The sequence below is a fragment of the Glycine max genome, chromosome 4, assembly GCF_000004515.6.
Source record: "Glycine max cultivar Williams 82 chromosome 4, Glycine_max_v4.0, whole genome shotgun sequence".
Taxonomy (NCBI): Eukaryota; Viridiplantae; Streptophyta; class Magnoliopsida; order Fabales; family Fabaceae; genus Glycine; species Glycine max.
The window spans coordinates 44759002-44783886 of record NC_016091.4 but is presented as its reverse complement, the minus strand read 5'-3'; the positions used below and the strand labels follow the sequence as shown (position 1 = coordinate 44783886).

Genomic DNA, 24885 nt, shown 5'->3' with positions numbered 1-24885 from the left:
GCTTTTTATAATTAAATTTACAAACAGAAATTTTTTAATAAATCTTTCATGTATAAATTAAAAATAATTACTTTTCTAATAAAAATGTTTGTGTTCTATTAATATGAAAATTTTAAATTCATAAAAAAATATGAAAATTAATTCAATTTGAAAAATTATATAAATAAATGCAAAATTTTATAGTTAAGCAGTAAAAAGACTTTGTTATAATATGTAGTTCTGTCATAATCTACTAAAATTGAAATTTATTAATTTGAAAATTTTATTATAATTAATTAATGTAAAAATAAGTAATTAACTAGTATTTGCATTATGTTATATGTCAATTATATGTAATCTAACTAATAAATATTTAATTTTAATTATTTTCAATCAATTCTAATTTTGTTCAAGATAATCGGATGAATATTTAAATCACACATTTAAGATCTTTTAAAAATATGTATGTTTAAACTGAATTTAAAACTACGTTTATAAAATTAATTAATTCTAAACAGTAAAAAATAAAATATTTTTTAGATATTAATTTGGTTATAATTAAATTTAAAATAAGAAAAAAATTAATATATTTTTAAATATTTTTATTATTATCAATATATTTTTTATTATGAAAATTCATTAATTTAAACAAATACTAATCTCAATCAATTATAAATATTCAAATCAATTAAAGATTTTACGCAATTGAACAGTATTGCGGAATTAAATTAGGACGTTAAAAAAATATCACAATCAATTTACAAATTTGTAAATATATTGTTTCTGAATACTCATTTCCATAAAATGTATTAATTATTTCAATTAAATTACCATCCTAATTATTAATATATAATGACATTTTCATTTATACATTTCTAATTAACCTACATCAAATAGTCATATAAAAAACAGGAAATTGGTTTACATCTATCTTAAAATGGTTTATTCTTGATTTTTGTCTCTTGTGAGAGAGGTCTATATGTGATGGTAGATAGTTCTATAAGTTTATCTAAATCCCTTTAAGTTATGGAGGATGTATGTGATAAAATGTTATATAATATCTATTTCTTGATATGTATGGGTTGATGTTTATTATAAAAAATAATCAATTTCATTTTATCTAATAATCAATTTTTTTCAGGTTTACTAATTGATTTTCTAGGTTAGTATAAATATTATCGAATGATGATTATTTTATCTATTTTAATACGTTCATTATTGTAAATTGATAATTTCCAAAAAAATGGTTCATATAAGATTTTCATTGTAATTTCTTCTTCATATTTTTATAAGATACTTATTAAATTATTCATATACTAATTATTTTAGTTTTATAAAATCACTTTTAAACATGACAAATTTTATTTGTATAAATAACAATTATTTTGTTAAATAGCATTGAAATGATAATTAATTGAGATGAAAGAAATGGTTCAAGACTTTCAATAAAACATTATATAATTTTAAATTATTATCTTTATAAGGCTTATAATCAAAATTGTTATTATTATTATTATTATTATTATTATTATTATTATTATTATTGTTTATAGAAAAAAATATAAAAAGTGAAATAGAAATATTTATTATATTAAAAATAACCCTATTTTTTAATAATTAAAATGATTTAATATGTTATTAAAACTTTTTATTAATTAATTCAAGTAGTTGTTAGTAATAATTTCTTTTAAAAAATATTTTTGGATTCTTAATGCTCACTATAATATTTAAGTGAATATTTTCTCTTAATATCATTACAATATTGGTCTGATAATTTTTAATTTAATTTTGCTTTTATTTTTATTTTAAAGTTTTATTTTAAGAAATATTCATGAATATCGTTCATATACTTGCAAATATTTATACATATACATTGATACCAGCATAAGAAAACATTGGTCCAAGTATGAGATAAACAAGGGGTGTACTTTCATATGATTTGATGATGATGAGGAATTACTATTAGATCACCTCATACCATTGTTATTCTTACTAACAATTTAGTCTATCAGACTATCAAATCATATCGGTAAACATTATTGGTATTTTTTATACAATATTTGTATTTAAAAATTATCATTTGAGTGATCGATTTATACATACGCATATATTAAAAATACAAATTTCACTACAATATTAACATGAAAATAAGCAACATTGTACTTAATTTTACTAATGTTTTTAAAATTTATATTCCTTTTTTATGACAATAAATATTAAAACAAATAATTGATAAATTTACATACTAATAAATAATACTTCGTATTTATCTTAAATAATATAAAATTGTATATATTAAAATAAAAACAAAATGTTAATTTCTGAGGGACTACACACTAGCATAATAAAATAAGAAAAAAAATAAATTATGGATAGAAAGATTTTTTTCTACTCAAAGGATGGAGAGAAATTTAAGAAAACTATGTGATTCTTAACATTTTCAGACTATAAATAACCAAATGACTAGAGAAATTATTTTAAAAAATTTAAAATTTATGAGGAATAAAGATATCTTAAAAAATTTAAATTAAATTAAATTATATTTATAGAGACAAAAAATATAGTAGGAAGAAATTTGAGCTTGTTGCTTTGATATTTCAACCTTAATGAATTAGAACGTCACCGTTATAGTATTATTGTTTTCATATTTCAAGGTCCCAGGAATACTGGATATTATTTTCATTCTATTAATTTTCTTTTTTCACTTAATAATAATAAAACTAAAAAAATCATCATAACCAAACAGCTTTATATATATATATATAAAACAGATAAAATAGGAGAGGACAACAATAAGTACATGCGTACTGATGAATTCCATGGGAATACTTTTTTTAAGTGTAAAAGGTTTCTCTTAAATAAATATTCTAATTTATTTGGAAAAAAATTATCAAAGTGATAAAATTAAATTATGAGAAAAACCCTTTTATTGCAAGTAAAACTTAGAAACTTATGATGGTAAGTTATTAAGTTATTTTTATTTTCTCATCTTATTTCCAAAAAAAATTATTTTAAATTTAATAACTAACTTATATAAATATTTTCATACTTTATAATTTGATATAAAATGTCCTTTGTATAGAACAGTCCAATTAAAGTATTTATTTTTAAAATCACTTAAATCACTTTTCACTCAACATGTCTAAATATAAAATTTTAGGGAAGAATGATATGGAAATGGGAGACTAACAAAATGGTCAAATAGCTCATTGCTACTTCTTGTACCAACAAAAAAAATAGTCTATGGTTAGTTGAAAATTATTAAAAAAATCATAAAATTTTGTAAGTCTTTATATTTAAAAGAGTTACCAAAGATGATTAAACTCTTTCAATAACATAATCATAAAAAAAAATCATTGAATAAATTTGTCTTTGGACAAACAAGGTAAAAATAAAGAGTGTATTAGAAAGATTGTGCTTAATAACAAAACCAAACAACTAAATAGGAACACACATTTTTATTTTTTTTCATTTCCTTCCTAGTTGTTAACACACAAGCAATACAAGAGAATAGACACAAACAAAGCAACCAATCATCCAATCTATTTCAAGTTAAGCTTGTTGTCTGATCATATCCTTCCACTATTCTTTTTCCCTTGTTACTCGCATATGTATTGAACCAAATATTAAAATTTGTAAATATTAAATCAGTTAGTAGTGTTTAACTTAGAGATGGAGTACACATATATATACACATGTTAGTCTTGGTTTTTTTAGCCTGATATCATTTTTGTTGATATATAATTTTATTATATCATTATATATATATATATATATATATATATATATATATATATATATATATATATATATATATTAATAACATATCAACAAATCATCTTTATCCATGGGTTAGCATGTTTGTTTTTTTCATCCAAGTCGTGGGTTTGATCTGATTAGGACAAATTAGTTTGACATTTCATTAAAAGATACAACATAATTTCTTACACTCTAGGGAGTTGAGGGATGATTCCTCAAATTTTTTTTAAATACATTGTTGTTACTTGTTGCAATGAGATTTTTGGAGGTGGAATGCTAAACTCACTCACACTGGGTAAAACAGTGAACCACACAAAAACCCGTGAAACCAAACTAAGATACACCTTGTACTTAGTTTTGGTCCATAATAATAATACATTAGATTGTTTATAAAAAATTAATTAAAAATTATTTATTCTTTTAGGTAGCGCTAATTATTTGAGTTGTATTTTTTAGTCATTGGATGAGAATAAAAAATGAATTTGATAATTTTATGTAAAATGTTGTACTCTAAGTTTTTGTTTTTTCCTTGTAACATCAAGTCTTATGATTGATTGAATAACACTTTTTATGCATTACTTACTTTATTAATTAATAAGATGAATTCTATATATAACACATAGATGTCTTTTGTTAATATAAATCTTTGTTTCATATTTTTTTTTAAAAACATTTTTCTATTACTTGTATATCATCCTAGTATATATGGGATGACACTAGAACAAATGATTTATTTTCTTGTAATTTTTTTTAATATTGGCATTTTTTCTACAAAATTGTTATGCAAATATTGTTGATTTTTTGTTGTTGTTGCAAATTTTTAAAAAAATTAAGAACAATATTTTCAATATTTTATGTTTAGTATTAGACCAAAGGTATAAAATTACAAAAAACCAATAAAGTAATATATATATATATATATATATATATATTTATATCCTAAAAGACAATTAATTAATATAATAATTAATATTCATATAATATAATTAAATGCTTAAGAAATTATATTATAATTTTTATACCTTTAATTTACATATTGCAATCTTAATAATCTTGCTCCTCCCAACCAAAATTTTAAGATCTTGATTGGGGGTTGCTTGATGATGTTGCATATGGAAGAAGGTGTCGGATGACAACAGTCTTGTACATAGTGCATTACTACAAAAATAGATTTTTACGACACGAGATCTACGACGGTTCTATAGGACTGCCTTAAAATGTCACGTGGTGGTATTTTTGTAATTATGGAAGTTAAGTTTGTTTTACTTCTGTATATGTCATTGTTAAGTTTGTTTTGCTTATTAAAATATTTTCTACCTTTATATATTGTTTGTTCTTCATGCTTCATTTTAGAGTTATACTGAAGCATACTCAAACAAGCTTAAGTGAAACTTGAATTTTAAAGCACTTGAGACAGTGCATGCATGTAAGTCATAGTTCACCATTTTATGATAGAAATCAAAGTGAATAATTTAACATGAAAAATAAATTGGAAGAAGAAACATAGTAGAGTAAGGTGCAGGCTTCATACCAAACACCATAAGCAGAGCTTTTTCAATAGAGTCAGGAAGCTTGGGACAAACAAAAGGACCATCTATAAAAGGAGCAATAAATCTTGTAACCCATTATGTTTTCCAAATTGAAGCACAACCTTCTTAGTTGATTTGCATTTAGATTTGAATTCATAGGTTCCACTACTATGACACAACCTAATAATCCTGAAATATCAATTTTAATTGAAACTCATGTAACCATGTTGTGTTTGTAGTAGTGTGGGTATTTAGTCTTGCCCAAAGTCTGTATTTATTTAGTTGGGGCCAATCTTACCTAAGATTTTGACATTGGGAGATTAAGTTGTGTTTTGGGTTGTAGAGAGCACATGGCTTGAGTTCCAATTGTTACATTAAATTGCAAACACATGCTGGTGGCTTAAGGTTATTTGATGGTCTTTGAAAATTTAATTTTGGTAATATGTATGCCTGCAGTTGCTACTTGTTGAAATTTCTATGTTCTATGTCATGTAATGATTAAGCAAGATTTTTTTTTTTTTGCAGGCCAATATCTGACGTCTCTAGTGATCTTACCATCGAAGTAGGAGCATCAACCTTCGCACTTGACAAGGTAAAGGAAACTAGCTGCCCTTCTGATAAGAGGTTAAACATTCAACATTGTTTTCTTAGGGTTCATAACTTTTATTTTGTCATCAAACATGTATAACCAATAATGTTATACTTTTAGTAGTTTGACTAATTAGTGTATGCATCATTAGCACCTTTGAAGAGAATTTCATGCCAAACCTTAGACCATTAGCATTAATGGTTGATAAGTGGTAACAAAATCATGAATATTTCCATGCTATGTTTTTTTAATGGCTTCTACTTATGGCTACGTTAAACAAAAACTAGGAAAAAGAAGGAATATAAATATATAATTTTGTGGTACCATGAGAAACAAAAAACTATCAAGATTTTCACCGTGTACTAAATAAGCATATATATCTCTCATTTTATATTGAAACAGAATCTAAGATGGTTATAAAATAATCGTCTTAGATTTGGTAAAAAACTAAGGCGGTTCTGCAAATACCTGTCGTAAATGTTGCAACTTGGGGACCAATTTTTACGACGGTTGCCTCCCACCCGTCATAGAATACCGACATTTCAAAGGCAGGTTTTCCTGAGAGCCGTCGTAGATGTGGCTGCCTGCAGACGAAACTTTACGACGGGTGTCCCCGAACCATCGTAGTCATGCATCAACACTACGTCGGGTTTGCCACAAAAACTGACTTTGACCAGGGGATATTCTAAGGCGATTTAATAACCGTCGTAGTTATACTAGTACCATACTACGACTCTGCCTTCTAAGATGGTCGTAAACCTTCTTAGAATGTCTTGTAGGACCGACTTAAAATACCTTATTTCTAGCAGTGGTGATTTAATTAACATGGTTGAGTCGTAATTTGATTTTTACTGCACATAACATAACATAGGTGAGGAATGTCTAAGTGAAAAAATAAAAAATAAAAATAAAGATATGCTCATGGCAATGGAACAATATTAATGCAAGGGATGACACAACAACATTATTTTCAGAATGGATTAATATGAATGCCAGAGCATGTGTTGATATTAAATGAAGAATGGGGTATCAGGTGTGAATTAAGTACGGGAAAAAAAAGGAAATGTACAGTGTTTGGGGAGAGTGGTAGATATTTTGAAGGAAGGTTACATAGTGCGGGGTTGGGTACGTGTGCAGCATGGAGTAGGGCGGGGAATGTAGAATTTTTAAATAGGTACAGAAGGGGTTGATATATATATATATATATATATATATATATATAGTTACTAGTTATACTCAGGTGTGGTATCATTGACATGGGACCCTGAATAGAAGTCGGCGAAATTCATGAAAGTTGCAGTGGTAAATACAATTGGAAATGCAAATAAGGACATGGTTCGCAAAGGAAGATAATCATGTGAATATCATTGCACCACGGAATGGATCTTGTGTGCTTTGAAGTAAGGGCCTCACGAATCAAAGCAACCAACATTGGGTGTTAGGAGTAGGTGGCCTCACTGGAAAAGGTGTTACAAGAAGAAAACATGAAATGGAAATATGGCGAAAGGCGTTGTTGATGTGTAGCATTGCAAAGTCCATTGTGAGATCTAACATGAGATAGAAATACGGGGATTGCTGCATGTTAAAGTAAATGGGTGTATTAAGGGGTCGGGGCAGGTAGCATTATTTTGCTATATGTGGTTTAAATGAGACATCATGTCTATAACTTGTAATAGGGGGAGTATGTACTAGTTTTTATTGATTTTTGGTACATTGGCAATCAGTAATATTCTTTGACTCATGAATGGATAGTTTTGAGTTTAACGTTTTAAAAATTAGACTCGTCATTCAACTAGTCATCCAACTAATCAAGGTCCTGAAGTTTTGTATCAATAGCCAAATTAATGAGTCACCAATTAAATAACATAAACCAGTCATAAGTAATATAAAATCAAAATATAAATATATATTAGGTTTAAACATTTTTTTAGTCCTTATAATTTAACATTTATATAACAAATGATTCTTACGGTGTGTAATGGTACATAAGTGTGTTGATTAACACCTTGAGCCACGTGTGGTCCATTTGGAATCAAATTTTTCTTGGTTACACCTAGTTTTAGACTAGCTTGGTGATATCATCATAAGTAGAATAACATATTTAAACCAAGGGTGTTATTATTGGCTTTTTCACAAATTGCTTTTCACACCTCTACCTCCCTTGAAATTATCCTTCTACCCCCAACTTCAAAATTCCTAACCCCTCCCTCTTTTTCCCTTTCCCTTCTTGTTCTTGCTTCTTTCTTCTTCCTCATTCTCGCCCCTTCTCCTTCTCTTTCTTTCTATTCATTCTCCAACCCAAACCTTCCCTTCCCAACCCAACCCAAACAAAATCTTCCTTTCCCCTCCCAACCCTTCCATTCTCCCTTTTTGCATGCCCCTTTGATCTGGTATTTTTTTTTGGGTTTTGTAATCAACGAAATCATGATTTTGTTATTTTTTTTTGGTTTTGAACAACACAAATGAAATCTCGATTCTATTGTAGAGAAATCTACAATGAAATTGTGTGTGTTCTGGCAAAATCCATAACGGAATCACGATTTTATTGTGGTTCATGCCAGAACACGCAACAAAATCGTTATTCCATTGTAGATTTTGCCAAATCACACAATAGAATCACGATTCCGTTGTGATTCGTGCTAGAACCACAATGGAGTCGTGATTCCATTGTGGTTATTAAAGTTTTTTTTTAATTTTGTTGTTATTTATAATAATTATTTTTTGTTATTTTTTTTATTAACAGTTTAATTGTTTTTCCTTTAATTTCAGATGGTTTGGACCAAACATGTTTCATACGTGGCCGGACGCAGGCCCCTCACATCAAGGAGGATGTTGGAGAAAGGCATCGGAGGCTAACTATGTCAGCACGTGACCAACGACATCCGTCGTCAGAGCCAAAGCTAGAGCCACAAGCAGTGACACATGCATTTGATAGGATCATTGGACCTCCATTTGGAGGAGGTCTAGTTGCTTTGTCATTGATCCGATCTTACAGGGACCAGTGTATTGATCATGTATGGATCTGACAGCCATGGCTATAGATGATACTGTGTTTTAACATATTTTTATTGTTTTGACATATATGTATTTTTGGTCGATGATGTGTTTCATTTACTTTTTTTTGTGTTTGTCGACTGTTTAAACAACATGCATGTCTAGTAGTAACAACAACTCTTCAATTGATTCATAAAAGAAACATTTGGATAAACAACAACTTAACAAAGACTGATAATACAACTTTTTTTGAAAATAAAATAAACAAACAACATACAATTTTGATAAAGTAAAAACATGACTATACAGATCTAACATGCATTGAATCAATGATCTTATCAACAAATCTTGGTTTCATTGGTTTGTACATCAGAGCAAGGATTTTATCTTGAAATCAATCAAAATTTGCATTCAACTCAATTTGACATTTGCTACTAAATTCTGAAAAGATGAAAAATATTTTCCACATCATCGTCACATTTAAGCTTCATACACTTATATTCAATACAACCATCACCAACGTAAATTGGTTGATGGTGAAAATGATCAAGTAAAATTGTGTAACCTTCGATGTCGTCAATAATTGCCTTAAGGCATCAAGTGACATGTGGTCACTTATTTTGATGACTTAACGACCATAAGAACATTCAAATAATATCCCTTCAGATGATGGAATCATGTCACCATCATGATACATAAGAGCTTATATATTCTCCATGTTTTAAGCAACATGGTGAATATCAAGCAAAAATATTGAGTTGCATCAAACCTCTACTGTTATTTATATTAGATGATTTACTCTTCTCTCGTGACTCATATCATATCAATAGCTCAGATGACACAAAAAACATAAACCATCTAGATTACATCTATATTTAATACAGTTGGTATGTGTATCAAGAAAAGTGATTGCTCAATAAATACGTTTTGGAAGAAGTGGTGTTCGGTCAATATGTTTAAGAAAAAAAAAATAGTCTCAGACAATAAATGAACAATAAAAACATCACAATGGATTTAAGATTTCATTGTGAATATTTTTTGTTAACAAATATTCCATTTTAATAGAGGGATACTATAAAATATAAGAACCTAGAGCAATTACCAAGAGATGAATAATAACTCCCCTAAACCAATTTTTAACTTTGACCCACTTATCAGTTTGGTTCCCAGTTAGTCCGGATTTTTTTTTTTATCCGAGCTTTAAAATTATGTTTGTGCCTATGTAAGGGTTGTTAATAAATGTTTTAAATTTGCTTATATAAATAATGGTATCTATCAAGGGATCATGTTTTTTTAAAGTTAATCTAAACACACGATACCAACTTATTCAATAAAGAAAATTTTAAATTAAAAAAGAACGAAAGATAATCAGATAAAATGACAATAATAATGTGTTGCTTCTAATTATGGAAGACACTTAATTAACTTAGGATTTGATTTTAGAATTTGTTCGGGCAGGAAAAAAAAAATCAATAACAAGGATTCTTAATTCTTACTCTTGGGCCTTTGGCACCTCTATGTATCTTCGGAAATTCACTTATCTATTACTAAATAAAAAGGTAGGATTAAATATGAAATTAGTTCGTGTAAGATTACGTTTTTTTTAAAAAAATTTAGTTCCTATAAATATGTATTTTAATCTCTAAAGCTTAAATTTACATGAATTAAAAAATGAATAAATTAAAATTTTAAAACGATTAAATTGAAAAAAAATATAAACTTATAGAATTGAAAATAAAAAAAAAACCTTACAAATAACAAAATTGAAAAACAATGTAAATTTACAAAGACTAAAGTCATCTTTAAACCAAATAGGTATTGTGAAAGGAACACGGAGAGAAATAGCAATAAATTTTTTTATATAGTAATTTCATTTTACTACCTTCCAAATATCCAAACATTGTGTTAATGTTCGTGCACAGTCACAAAATTTAAAATTTGATTTGAATTCTAAATTTAATATTTCATTTCAAACATTATAAAGTATGAATCTTATTTTTTTTTTCATTTTTTTAATATATGATATGAAATTTTAAGTTATAGATATTGACTTTAAGAGTTAAGTAAATGAGAGAAAGCATAAAATTAAGGAGAATGAAAATTAATTTAATGGGATCTACTCCAAAAATAATTTTTCTGACTGTGAAATAAAAAAAGAGAAGAAAAATAATGTGATTGAATACAAATAATTAATAGGTTAAAGTTGTTTGGATAATATTTTGAATTTGATCATTGACAAAAATAATTTTTGATATAATTTTATTTTCTCATGAAACACATGATTAGCCAGAGTATCTTTCTCTTAGTAAATTAAGAGGTTAAAACAAAAAAAAGAGAATAAATGTGTCATTTTTGTACTATTTAAAAAAAATATTTTTTATACATAAAATAATTCATACTAAAAAAGTAATCCTATACAAATTTCATATTTGCAAGTAATATTTCATTTTTAATTAATATAAAACATTTTTGTAAAATTTCTTTCTTTTTACCCATCTAAATAAATTAAAAAAAGCTCTATTTCTTTTCTTCTAATTTTTATCTATTTAAATAATAAATTTTACTTTTTTTTCGATTTGTTATACTTTTAATCCAAACAAAAAAGGATGTAGACAGAAGCAAAAGTTCTCTTACGGTGGATCTAGCTTCCAGCAAGTCCACTTAACGTGGAGACATGAATCAAATAACCATCGCAATCAAGGATTAAGGAACAACGCTGGAAAAAGGCCACGTGGAGGTGGAGGTGGAGCCTCTCAAAAGAGCTAAACTCTTTGGTTAGGCTTCTTTATGTACGTGTGGAAATTGGGTTTCATACATTGAAGTTGTTGACAAGGATTTCTTATTTTTTCTTCAACTCCTTTTTCCTCTTTCAGTCATTGTTATTTCACTTGTTAAAGTTTTTTGCTATTAATTTTGTATAACTCGCGGGATTGACTTAGTAGTTTTTTTATTTATTCAAAGATTGACTTAATAAATAGAGTAAAATACACTTTATCTTAATTAATTTTTTTAATAGGACAATTCATCCTAAACTTATATTAAAGTTAATTTCATTCCAATCCATCCTTTAACTATTAACCTAGTTTTAGACGATAATGATGTCTCTTTACATAGGCTTCTGTATAAATACATATTATGATATTTTGATGATTCAACTCGTTAGTATATTATGATAAATATAGTATTAAACTCTTTTTAATATTTATTAACCAAATACTGTAATATATGGTAGAAAATAAACTTAAAATAAAACTTATAATTAAGTATCAATTATTTGAAGTGAGATTGTAGCTATAAAAAAAGTATTTGAATTGAGATATCAAGTATTTTATTGATAATAAGTTTTATTTAATAAAATTTAAATATTTATTATAAGGTTATAAAAGATTATGTTTTAAGGAGTTTCAACATATCAAAATATGATTGGGCTAATTAATTACTCCCCCTAAGACACTTTGGACATAAATATGCACATGGAACAATGAAAAAAGTTAGTAATGTAGCTGATTTTATTGATTTTTTTAAAATTTTATTGATATACTAATTTTATCGTTATTAATAATCATTAGTTATTGGTAATTAAAAATATTTAAGTTAAAAAATATTATGTACTTTTATCAATAAGAAACATAGATACTTACAATATTTAATAAGGATAACCCGTAGAAACAAATAAATGTTACATAGGAATTATAAAATGTCTTATAAAAAGGACACTCATTTTTGTCAAAATTGTGTCTTATAATAAGGACCATGCAGTACTATCTAGTTTTATTATTATAATTTTATTATATAACTTGTAATTGTTTGAGTGATAGTTCTTTAATAAAAATATGTTTTTGTCCTTCTAAAATATGTGAAATCTTGAATTGACCATTTTAAAAAAAAATTGTTCCATTTCAATCTTTCTAAAATTTTAACATGTTATTGTTGATCCGGTATGATTATGTTTAACAAATTATTTCAGGCTTTTAGTTAATTTCTGTTTTTTTTACTAGTAAAAAAATTTATTTAATTGTTTGGTAAATAAACTTTTTAAAGTAATTTTTGTCATTTTTTGAAATATTATTTGAAATATCATTTTTAAAAATGCTAGTTTTTATCTTCTAGCTTCCAGCTTTTTATCTTTTATTTCCTTTTTATCCTTAATATATTTAATCAATTTCCTTATTATCCTTTTTAAATATGTCATTTTATATTTTTCAACTACTTCAACAACTAATTTTATTGGATATGATTTAATAAGTTATCTTAAAAGTTTCTAACTATCAACTAATTTTTTAACTTTCAACTTCCTTTTCAATTAGTTTTGTGCGACATAGTCTATGTTGACTTTGTGAGTGAATATGCTCATGTTGTGTAGATGATATTGAACACATATGTGAGACATTTGTATAAATTTTTTAAAGAATAGTGGCAATACATGTTAAAATAATGGATAAACATATTAAATTAATAACATAGTTAATAAACTGGAAGAATATATTAGACTTACTGATATAGTTAAAATCCAACATGTACCTAGTAAAAATTTTCAAGTGTATGGAGTTATAAGGTTAGCTATACTTGACTTGATGATTAAAGGGAAAAAGAGGGAGGGTGAGAAGTTTTGGAATTAGATTCCTCCTACTAAAACTTTACATGGCTAGAATTGGTAAGATTTGTTTAGGTTAAAACACACTTTTAGTCTTTTAGGTCTTGTTTGGGGTGATTTTTAGTTTTGAGTTTTAAAATTTTTTAAAATAACAACTAGTTTTTAGTTTTAGTTTCAAAAACATTTTAAACTAGTTTTTAAAATATAATTAACTTCAAATAAACTCATTTTGAAAGTTTCATATTGTATTAAAATTAGTTTAAAAATATTTTTGTGTGGTGATGACGACAATGGTGATGTCAGCAGTAGTGGTGACAGTGGCGGTAGAAGTGGAAATATCGATGGTAGTGGCAGTGACAACATGGTGGTGGTGATAAAATTGGTGGTAGTAACGGTGACAGAGGTGGTATTAGTGGTGGTGATGACAACAAGTGATGGCGGTGTGGTGGTTGCGATGACGTTGGTGGTGATTGTGGTAGTAGTGACACTAACAATGGTGGTATTGTTGGTAGTGGTGGTGGTCATGACAATGACAGTAACATTGATGGTGGTGACGGTAACAATGTTGGTGATGATGGTGATGAAAATGTTAGTGATAGTAATGCTAGTGGTGTTGGTGGAGGTTGTAATAAAGTTGGTGGTGGCGACCATGATGATAACATTGATGGTGGTGGTGGTAGCTATGCTAGTATTGAAGGTGATGTCGGTGACAATGGTGGTAGCAATGGTGGTAGCGGTGTTGGTGTTTGTGGTAATGATAGCGATGGTGACAAGAAAAAGTCTCATTGTCAAAAGTGGAAAATGTAATTTTTCTAAACCAAAAACCAAATTCACAAAATCTTTTTTCTTGATTGAAAGAGCGTAAAAGTATTTCGAAAATAATTTAAAAATCATTTCAACTCCATTTTTGTTAAACATGTTTTGTTTTGAAAATTGTATTAAAAAATCTAAAACTAAAAACTCAACCACCCTAAACGGGCCTTTATGTTGCTGATTATGTTTTTTTAAAAAATCATTTTTCATCTTTTTTAATTGAGTGAAAATAGTTCTTCTAAAACAACAATACTTTTTTTTTATATTTTAGGGCATGATTCTGAACTTTTTTTTTTTACTATTTCAAAATATAAAACCTATCTTAATAAATTTTCTTACATGAAAATTATAAAATCTAACTAATATTTAAACGAAGAAGAGTAATAAAAATAATAAAAATTATGTAAAAAATTAGTCTCACAGGCAACAAAAAAGAATCTATTATATATGTATATATTTTAATTTCAATGCATATACTGTCTAGTATTTACTTTTAATGCAAATTCTAATCATTTCATTTATTTAATTTAATATAATTTTCGATGAGAAAAATTTATGTGGATTAGGTTCTAGTAACTCACTAGGTTAGAACAAGTCATTTCAAGACTTAAAAAGAACACTTACAATAATAATTATAAATTATCTACTAATAAAATTTCATCAACAATAAAATTCAACCTCACGTTTCAAAAGAATATCAACTCAATCCCTGCGAAGTAACTAACCTTTTATTGACAATGATTTAATTTAATATCTAAGCTTTGGTCATTGTAATTTTTTTTATATAACTTCGTCTAATTTTATTTCTTGAAAATTTTAATTCTCCATATACTAATAAGTTAAATCATAAAAGAGAATTTCCCCTTCCTTTTGATGAATAAATATGGTAAACACAAAAACTTGAATAATTAACAAATATATAGCAACAAAAAGTAAAAGGTAAACAAATGAAAATATTAAAAGCAAAATTCAAAAGAAGCATAAAAAAGCAAAACCTAAATTAACAAAATGAATAAATTCTATAATTTACAATAAAAAAAAACATTTTAACTAGTTTGGCTCCTATATAAGTTTGTAGTATCAGAGAAAAACAGACACTTTGTGTTTGTGATACCCCAGGAGAGAAAAATTTTCCCATTTTATCCCTTCAGCTTGCTTCATTTGCATTCGACTTGGGTTAACAGTGACCTAGAGAGAGAAAAAAAAGAAAAGAAAAAGATGTGATCCGGTGCGTCCCTCCAAAATTGAGGCAGAAAGAGGATAGAAGTGATATGAGGTCCTCTTTTATCCATCCATCCACACACTACCACTAGATAACACAACACTAAACAATTTACATTACTCATTACACTAACTCAATCCTCAGTCTATCCAAATTCTCCAGCCATGGCAGTTTCTTCTGCATCTGCTTCCTCCAAACTTATACTATTCCCCCATGCTTCATCTTCTTCCCTTATCTCCACACCCTTCCGTTCCTCCACCAACACCCACAAACTATCCCCTCTCTCCTCCTCCTTCCTCCACCCCACCACCGTCCTCCGCCGCACCCCCTCCTCCACCACTACCACCACCTCCCCGCGCCGCCCCCTCACCGTCCGCGCCGCCCGCGGCAAGTTCGAGCGCAAGAAGCCCCACGTGAACATCGGCACCATCGGCCACGTGGACCACGGCAAGACCACCCTGACCGCCGCCCTCACCATGGCCCTTGCCGCCCTCGGCAACAGCGCCCCGAAGAAGTACGACGAGATCGACGCCGCCCCGGAGGAACGCGCCCGCGGCATCACCATCAACACCGCCACCGTCGAGTACGAGACCGAGAACCGCCACTACGCCCACGTGGACTGCCCCGGCCACGCCGACTACGTCAAGAACATGATCACCGGCGCCGCCCAGATGGACGGCGCCATCCTTGTCGTCTCCGGCGCCGACGGCCCCATGCCCCAAACCAAAGAACACATCCTCTTAGCCAAGCAAGTCGGTGTCCCCAACATGGTCGTCTTCCTCAACAAGCAAGACCAAGTCGACGACGAAGAGCTTCTCCAACTAGTCGAACTCGAAGTTCGCGACCTTCTTACCTCCTACGAATTCCCCGGTGACGATACCCCCATCGTCTCCGGCTCCGCACTCTTAGCCCTAGAAGCCCTTATGGCGAACCCTGCCATCAAACGCGGCGACAACGAGTGGGTCGACAAAATCTACAAACTCATGGACGAAGTCGACGACTACATTCCCATCCCCCAGCGCCAGACCGACCTCCCATTCCTCCTCGCCGTCGAAGACGTTTTCTCCATCACCGGCCGTGGGACCGTCGCCACCGGCCGCGTAGAGCGTGGCACCGTCAAAGTAGGGGAAACTGTTGACCTTGTAGGTAGGATGTGTCAAAAGAATTATTTTCAAAAATGGATTTTGAATACTATTTTAATGAATTAATCGATTATAATATCTACCTATAATCTAATTATTTATTAATTATGATTATGATTATTTAAACCATGAGTACCTTACTTGTAGGATTGAGAGAGACAAGAAACACAACGGTCACAGGTGTGGAAATGTTCCAGAAGATTCTAGACGAAGCCCTCGCCGGGGACAACGTGGGGCTGTTGCTGAGAGGGGTTCAAAAGACGGACATCCAGAGAGGGATGGTGTTGGCGAAGCCTGGCACGATTACGCCGCACACCAAGTTCTCAGCGATTGTGTATGTTTTGAAGAAGGAAGAAGGTGGGAGACATTCACCTTTCTTTGCAGGGTATAGGCCTCAGTTTTACATGAGGACCACCGATGTGACTGGGAAGGTTACGGCTATCACCAACGATAGGGATGAAGAGTCGCAGATGGTGATGCCCGGTGACCGTGTGAAGATGGTGGTGGAGCTCATTGTGCCTGTGGCTTGCGAACAGGGAATGAGGTTTGCTATTAGGGAAGGTGGCAAGACCGTTGGTGCAGGTGTTATCCAATCCATCATTGAGTGAAAATTGCCTCACTTCATTTTTAATTAATTAATTTTTGCCGTTTTATACAGCTTCTCTACTTTGCTTGCCCTTTTTCTTATACTTTAATTGTATTTGTAGGATGCCTATTATTGGATAATAATATTTTTCTATCCCAAATGAAAATGTCTTTGTTTGTTATTAGTGTTTCACTTGCTTCTCTTTTGCTGTTGAGTTCCTTCAATTGCAATCAATGATGAAGTTTATATTGAAGGATGAATGATTTTCTTCGTTTGTTATGCCTCTTCCTTGTTGTATGTTGAAGTTAAGGTTTTTTTTTTTGGTTGAAATTAAATATGCAAGAGATGTGGTAGTTAATTTTTTTTTTTTTTTGGGTGAATCCGATATCCCTCGACTGAAATTGAAGAATTAATCCGTCAAGGTATTGAGATTAACCTCTCCCAAATATATTATTTTTTGATACACATGAATGAAGATGGAACTTTTGATATGCTTAAAGGATAATATTATGTACCAATTATATAATATGTTGGTGATGTGTTAGTTAATTAAGTAAGTTATCACGATAGGCTAATTGGATTTGCTTCTGCTTTGTATTCTATTTCATATGCACGAAATCCAGAGCCACCATATTTGAGAAGCGAAAATTTCTTGCATTTTAGTTCATCGTGTGTTATTGGTTTCGTACAGCAAAAATACATGCTAAGCTTTGAAAATGTTCTCCATATACACACTACGGGGCTTTCTCGGGCAGTAATGCTTCCTACTGAATACGTTTCAATAGGAAGAAGATAAAGCCTTTATTAGATTATCATATATATACGGGAATCCCGTATCTTCTTTGATCATTCAAATAAATGCTTAAACACTTGTATTTTGATTAACCCGGATTGTGAGTAAAACAATATTACTTAAATAACTACCTATCAAAAAAATATTAACAAGAAAAAACTATCTATAAGGAATGAATTTGGACATGTTTGAGCCTGTTTGTTTTAGCCAAATCCTGCGTTTCAATGTGCCTTCAATATCAATCCTCCCTCCACACTGGATTGGTGTTGAAAGTAACAAAACGGCAAATTAGACACACCCTTAATAACTGATGTGTCTTAAAACCCTCTAATCCATGTATTTACTGGTAATTTCTTAATTAAAAAAATTATAAAATTAGCAAGTATCGTCATGTATCAGCTTCTCATGACTGGTGTGCTATCGTCATGAAGGATAAACAACTTAAATACTAAATGAATTCTTAGATAAGGATTCTTCTTTGGTTATTTCCGGTTTCCATTATCCTTTCTTACAAGGTTAATCAATACTAAAAACTGCAATTGCGGATTTTACTTTGTTTTTTTCATAAACTCATACTAACATGATAGAGAGAATAACCAATAACCTAATACTGCATGAGCAGGAATGAGTACTCTCTCAAAGAACATTAGTTGCTCACCATTTCCACAAACAAGATTCGCCAGTACACTTGGTTAAACTCTAAATTGGTTCGCACAACACCCTGGTTGAAACACCAAATAATATTGATCAGTTCACCATCAGATTAACCTACTGAATAAAGCAAGCCTATATCTAGAGGTCTTGACGATTTAACCTTCAATTGGATTATTAAAAACATTGCAAGCAAAATATGTGAATCCTAGTTCATTCTTGACATGATAATTGTAACACCCAAGACAAATCACACATAAATGAAAGGAATCAAGAGGCTATGCAAGTGTGTGATTATATAATTGATGATGTCTTAAGGGAATTAATTAGTACTACTTATTCTAATAAGATGCACATACTTTTCGGTGACCTATCATTTAAGAACTCCACAATTAAGCGTCCTTGACTTTAAACAATTGTGAGATGAGTGACTTTCTAGGAAGTTTTTTGCAAAACATGTGAGTGGGAATAAAACACGTTAAAAAGTCTAGTGTTGGTTTGTGAGGACAATCATTGATCCTAAAAACATCTGAAGCAAATTGTCGAGGTCTCAAAAAGGGCTAGTAACAGAGGATTCTGACTAATGGAAAATTAAGTGAAGTGTCACCATTTGAAATGTCGTAGAGTGTAAATCATTGAGACGCCGACAATCAGGGGCATTACAAATGGTATTAGAGCATACCTCTCTCCCAATACGGTGTGGTTTGAAGACGAATCAAATGGAAGCTGGTGAACATGTAACACCATGAGCGAATCACACTAAAATGAAAAGGATCCAGAGATTATGCATGTGTAGAACTATACAATTAAAGATGACTTAAAATAACTAATTGATATTACATATACCAACAAGATGCATCTAATTTTTAGTAGACTATCACTTAAGAATTTTATAGTTTAACATGTTTGACTTGGAACTATTATAGGATGAGTGACCTTCTGGAGGAAATGAGATAGTGAGGACAAAGCACACTGAAATTTTCGTGTTGGTTTGTGGGGACAATCATTGATCCTAAAAGCAACCAAAACAGATTGTCGAGGTCTCGAAAAAGATTACCTATGAAGGATTCTGACCAAGGAAAAGTTGAGTGAAATGTCATAGGATATGAACAATCGAAACGTCGACAATTAGGAGCATTACAATAATAAAGTAATGCAAAACATAAATTATATATAATAATAGATGTAAAATATACTATAAATAGGTTCAAAAGTTCAATGATGCAAGCCTGCAAAACGAGGCAACCATCCAATTTTATGATTATCCAATGCTTAGTTTAGCTATTCTAAACTCATGAGCAAAAATAAAACGCTGTTTTTTTTAACGAGCACCAAGGCTATCCGAATGCATGACTGTGTCTATAAATTCTAAGTTGCATATTTCCTAGATTAAAGCTGACGATAACAACTCCTGAACAAAAGATGCCCTCAGCCTTCTCTCTTCAATATCCTGCTCATCACCTGAATCCTGGGGTGCATCTGTCCCAGAGCTGCAAACAAAACCACCAGCAACGTTTCAGCATTGGGTTTGAGTAGAGAATTTTGCATACACCTTATTTCTATCCTACTTTGAAGACAGTATACAGCCATTGCTACTAAGTTTATGCAGTATCAAATGCAGGACCTACATTGTAAAACTCCTCACAATCAATGGAACAAATATTTTTAATTAATAAATTTTGGGAATGTATTAGAGGAAAAATGATATTTAATATTTCAAATATTGTGACTCGTCACAAATATTAACTAACCAAATTCAATAAGATGAGTAAGATAGATTCGGTTCTTAGGAGAACATGCTTGTCAAACAAATGACAGGAGATATTAATGAGGGCGTCACATCACATTGACAGTAAGGTAATTCAGGCTAAAAGGGTATCATCATACAACTCCAAATACAAGATTCGGAACGAAAGCTTTCATATTCAGTAAGATAGGAAGAAATGCTAAAATTACTGAGTAAACCTCTTTATGTTGTCCTATAAATTGCCAATTTAATAATCACCATTATAGTAGGTTAATGCAAAGCTAGATTTGGAGCAAGAGCTTCAAAAAACAATCTGAATTGTATCTCAGCAAATGCATTACACTAAAAACAATTGTAAATCATTTCCAAATACTTGAAAACTAGAACTAAAACTTGAGGTACAAAAGATCATTATCTTTTCAGAAAAGTGAAATCAACGTCCTTTTGGTACAATTACTAATTAGGACTAGCTAAACTTGTTTCAGAGCAAAACAAGCTATCTACTGTCTGCAGTATTCAACTTCAAGTGAAACCAGAAAAAGTATCAGAAAGGACATTTAATATTAACAGTGAGATGGAACTAGCAGGCGAATGCCTAAGTCATTTTGGTAGCTTCATGAATATACTCTACAGAATCATTTATAGGAATTCGAGCAGATGAATCTGAATAAAAAAAAAAATCTCCCCTCCCCTCTCTCCTGTCATTTTCAAGTCTTTTTTTTATCTGAGCCATTTCTAAGTCTGACAACACTAAAAAATCCTGCACATTATCTTGTTTCACACACCTCCCTATTCTTTCAGTAACCTTCACATAGAAAGAATAAAGTAAAAATTCCAAAGCAGAATATAGTTTGTCTTGTTTCATATATGTAATGTCACATCATGAATAGAATGCAGATTATTGTTAACTAACTAATGAATAAACTCCGAGTGATATATCTTGTAAATCCACAGCACACAGATAATTTAGAAATGTACTATAAAATACAATACTTTGGAACTATATAATGTATCACCATCAGCTATACAATTACCCATATCATAAGAAGCATTATTATTACTACATTTTATGTATAGAACAATGAATGAGTTACAATAATATTAAATTTAGATATACTCCTGCACTTTTGAATTTAGTTGATACTAGTGAAATATATTTCTACATTTATAGCATTTCCTAGAACAGGAGATTAGCAATGACTACATAGGGAAAAACCGTTGATTTTGAACTACATTCTTTTAACGCTTTACACTTTGAACTATCAGTTTCTCATGTTTGCTCTTTTTCACTTTATACAAACGTACCACCAATACCAAAAAGTGAGATACAGATGGAAAGAAGGATCATACCCTTTTGCATTGGAAATGTACGTGGCATTCCTGGAGGAACCTTCACCAGGATGGATGCCACTGGAGTTTGGAACAGACACATTGCCGACAAACGGTGACAAAACTGGATCAGGCACTGGTTCATGTTTGCTTCCCCTGGCAGGAAGTTTCTTTTCAAGCACTACTACTGAATCACCTGACGAGATGCTAATGCTAGATTTGTCAGACTTCCAAGCTCTCTATAGAAAGTATAGATCATTATATTAACATATTGAATTGAGTAGGGCAAGAAATAATCTCTCTTAAAACCAAAAGTGAGCTAGGCTACATTTAAAAACAAAGTTTTCAAGATAAGCAACATACGTACCTTTTGTGCACTTGAATTCTGTGCAACCCAGATTGCTTCCTCCCCTAATGTTTCATCACACACAGGACATAGCTGATACAGGAACATTGAAGCATTCAGTCTGATTCCAAATTTCAATTATAACTTAATTACCTGAGTGAAATGGTCAGAAACATTATTTCATTCTTTCTTAGCAATTAATTAAAATGATTGCCAGATAATTTTGTCCGAATCTTTTTTCTATTTTTTTTCCCTCTCAGATCAGAACAGTTCACCATATCAAGCAGATACATAAAATTTCTGTTGAGTGTCTACAACTGCACTTAAGCTAGGAACTAGAGTTTATAAACCATAATAAAGTCACTGGACAGTCTACCAAATTAATCAAGGAAAGTAGGAAAAGGAAACAAAGTATAACAAAAGTGTAAAACATGTTAGGTCGTTATCAATAACATCTGCCAAACATAAAATTTTAAAATTCAGAGCCATCATACCAGATTTTTTGGGTCATAGCAGTGCATCTCTTCCAAATGGGTATGGGCTGACGAAAAATCAATCTCAAAATCACAGGAAGGACATTGAAGAAGAGATCGAGCATCATCATCATCATCTGTATAATTGAGCACTGAATAATTCTCAGTGTGGTTTAAATTGAATCAACATCAGTAAGCTATTTCTGGCACAAGAGTTCCATTTTGAATGCCATAAAAGGTACAGCTCAAAAGAAAAAGAGCAATAGAAAAAATTGGAAGTTAAGAAATAAGCTTTTATTCTCCTCCATTTTTTTTATGTTTAAAATCATCTAAGTTTCTCTTAAATTGGGTAACTTTTTGTTTGAAAAAAGAAAAAAAAGGAGGGTTACATGATAATCCAATCCACCCCCCATCCCTACCTCCTTTTCCCTTCTCCATCTAAACACACTAGAAACTTCCAGGGCACATCCAAAACTCAGGCAAAAAAGGTGAAGCCATAGGATCACATATTACTTTTGATATACCCCAACTAAGAAAAAAATTTCACATAAACACAATTTAAAATTATTTTTTTTCAATTTCACCTCCATTAGACTCAGTATCGTCTTCCTCCCCAATAACATATCTTGGAGCTCCCCAAGTTCCATTCACTCTCTGCCTCAGTATATAGGACTGAATTCCTCGGTTGATGTTGTGCAATTCTAGCTTCAGCTTCTCCAGGTTCTTCCTTATGGCAAGAACTTGAGGCTGCTGTTCCTTTGGCGAATTGCACTCCTTCGTCATCACTCTCCAATTTCACTCAACTTTCTAACCTTTTTTCCCTATTGCTTTGAAGGCTTAAGAAGTCTTGTTATATATACAAAATGATATCACAGATTGAAGGAGCTTGTATGGTCAGAGAAGCCTATTATGGAAGCTTAGTAGAACCCTCCAGGGTAGTTTGTTTTATTATCCTAATTAAGTCCAACTTGCCATAAACAGAGAACCTTGAAATCATTACATTTACTGATTAAATTAAGAAGAAAAAAAATTGATCACCATTAAAGCCAGACTATATCTTGGCTGTCCCTTGCATCAACCGTGAATTGCACAGACCCTGATCAAAACGGTTACATGCAAATGATGTCCACTTGAAACAAATTCAATGGCGAATTCAAAACAATAAATATTTTCAAAACTTAACCGTTTCTGACATTAAGAGAAACACTCCATGCTTTCAAGTAGCGGCACTCATGACCAAATTTTTTAAAAAAAAAAAACAGAACTCTGACATTAAACTTTGTCACTAAGCCAACCCAAGAAGTCAATCATATAGCAAAAGGGGATATGGGCTTTTATTCAGTTCACCAAAAAGTCCAATGCAATTGCAATGCAACCCAAATGCTTTCTTTCTCTTTTTTCCCGCACATGTACCCACCAGGGAAAAGGCAAGCCTATAGGAATTCGTTTTCACATCGAAAGGAAAGATCAACAAAAAAACCATAGCTCAAGGGAAATAAATAAAATGGGGGAAACAAAACACACACACAGAGAAATGCAAAAGTGAAAATGAGTACAGATAGAGTACCAGAGTGAAGGCGAGAAGGTTGGAGAGAAGAGAAGTGATGATTGGTGGAATGAATGGTTGAAGCCCTCCTGAAGTCCAAGTCCATGATGTTGGGAAGCAAGAAACAGATGGGTGTGAGTGAGTGATCAACAAGGAATTCTCAACTCAAAGGGAAAGAAACATAAGATAGGACATGTTTTCCCGTCAATATCATCATCACTCATAACTTCATCTGCTCCGATTGGTGTGGTTGTGTTTTTTTGCTTACTCATTTCTTTTCCTTCTGACACTCTCAAGTCACATTCTGACACACTAGAAGATTGACTATTTCATCACTCACACGTGCCACTTTCACCCCTTATTCTCCGCGAAAAAAATATATTACCAGATTAAACCACGTTTACATTAAGCTTTTCCGTGCAATGAATTTCGATAATATAGAGAGCCCAATACAATAATCAAGCAATGCTAATGGTTAATTTTTTGTGTGGTTCAAACTCATGATTTTTTTTCTTTTTTCTTGAATTACTAAATCAATCATATAATCTTATAACTCTTAGCAGGCTTTGATAGAAGTTAGTTTTTTTTTTGAATCATAGGTCGAGAAATATATAAGTTATGTTTAACAAAATTAACGGAAAAACTAGTTAAAAATGAAAAAAAATAATTAAAAAATTAACTTATTAAATTATAAATATTTGATAAAATTAGTGGTCAAATTAATTGAAAAATATAAAATAATATAAAAATAATAAAATTGTAATTTATTCAAAAAAAGATAACTAAAAAAATT

At 30.7% G+C, this 24885-nt stretch overlaps 3 protein-coding genes across 4 annotated transcripts; 2 read left to right on the top strand and 1 right to left on the bottom strand.

Annotated features, from left to right (window-relative positions):
- Nucleotides 1-13734: 13734 nt before the first annotated feature.
- LOC102666587 (glycine-rich cell wall structural protein 1-like) lies at nt 13735-14251 on the top strand. The gene is made up of 2 exons (XM_006579253.1): nt 13735-13808; nt 13957-14251. Exons 1-2 carry the CDS (start codon nt 13735-13737, stop codon nt 14249-14251), a joined length of 369 nt encoding a protein of 122 aa, XP_006579316.1.
- A 1014-nt stretch (nt 14252-15265) lies between these two features.
- LOC100805960 (elongation factor Tu, chloroplastic-like) lies at nt 15266-17367 on the top strand. Its single transcript, XM_003523057.5, has 2 exons — nt 15266-16625; nt 16769-17367. The coding sequence occupies exons 1-2, from the start codon at nt 15644-15646 to the stop codon at nt 17227-17229; spliced, it is 1443 nt and encodes a 480-aa protein (XP_003523105.1). The 5' UTR covers nt 15266-15643; the 3' UTR covers nt 17230-17367.
- A 2503-nt stretch (nt 17368-19870) lies between these two features.
- Nucleotides 19871-24434, bottom strand: LOC100812715 (protein DEHYDRATION-INDUCED 19 homolog 5). Of its 2 annotated transcripts, none has more exons than XM_006578595.4 (5): nt 24114-24434; nt 22568-22698; nt 22095-22166; nt 21749-21966; nt 19871-20141 (listed from the first exon to the last, which is right to left on the bottom strand). In XM_006578595.4, the coding sequence occupies exons 1-5, from the start codon at nt 24196-24198 to the stop codon at nt 20036-20038; spliced, it is 612 nt and encodes a 203-aa protein (XP_006578658.1). In that variant the 5' UTR covers nt 24199-24434; the 3' UTR covers nt 19871-20035. The 2 variants fall into 2 exon arrangements, with proteins under 2 accessions (XP_006578658.1, XP_006578659.1); XM_006578596.4 differs by having other exon boundaries at nt 22568-22683; nt 24114-24432.
- Between the last annotated feature and the right edge of the window lie 451 nt (nt 24435-24885).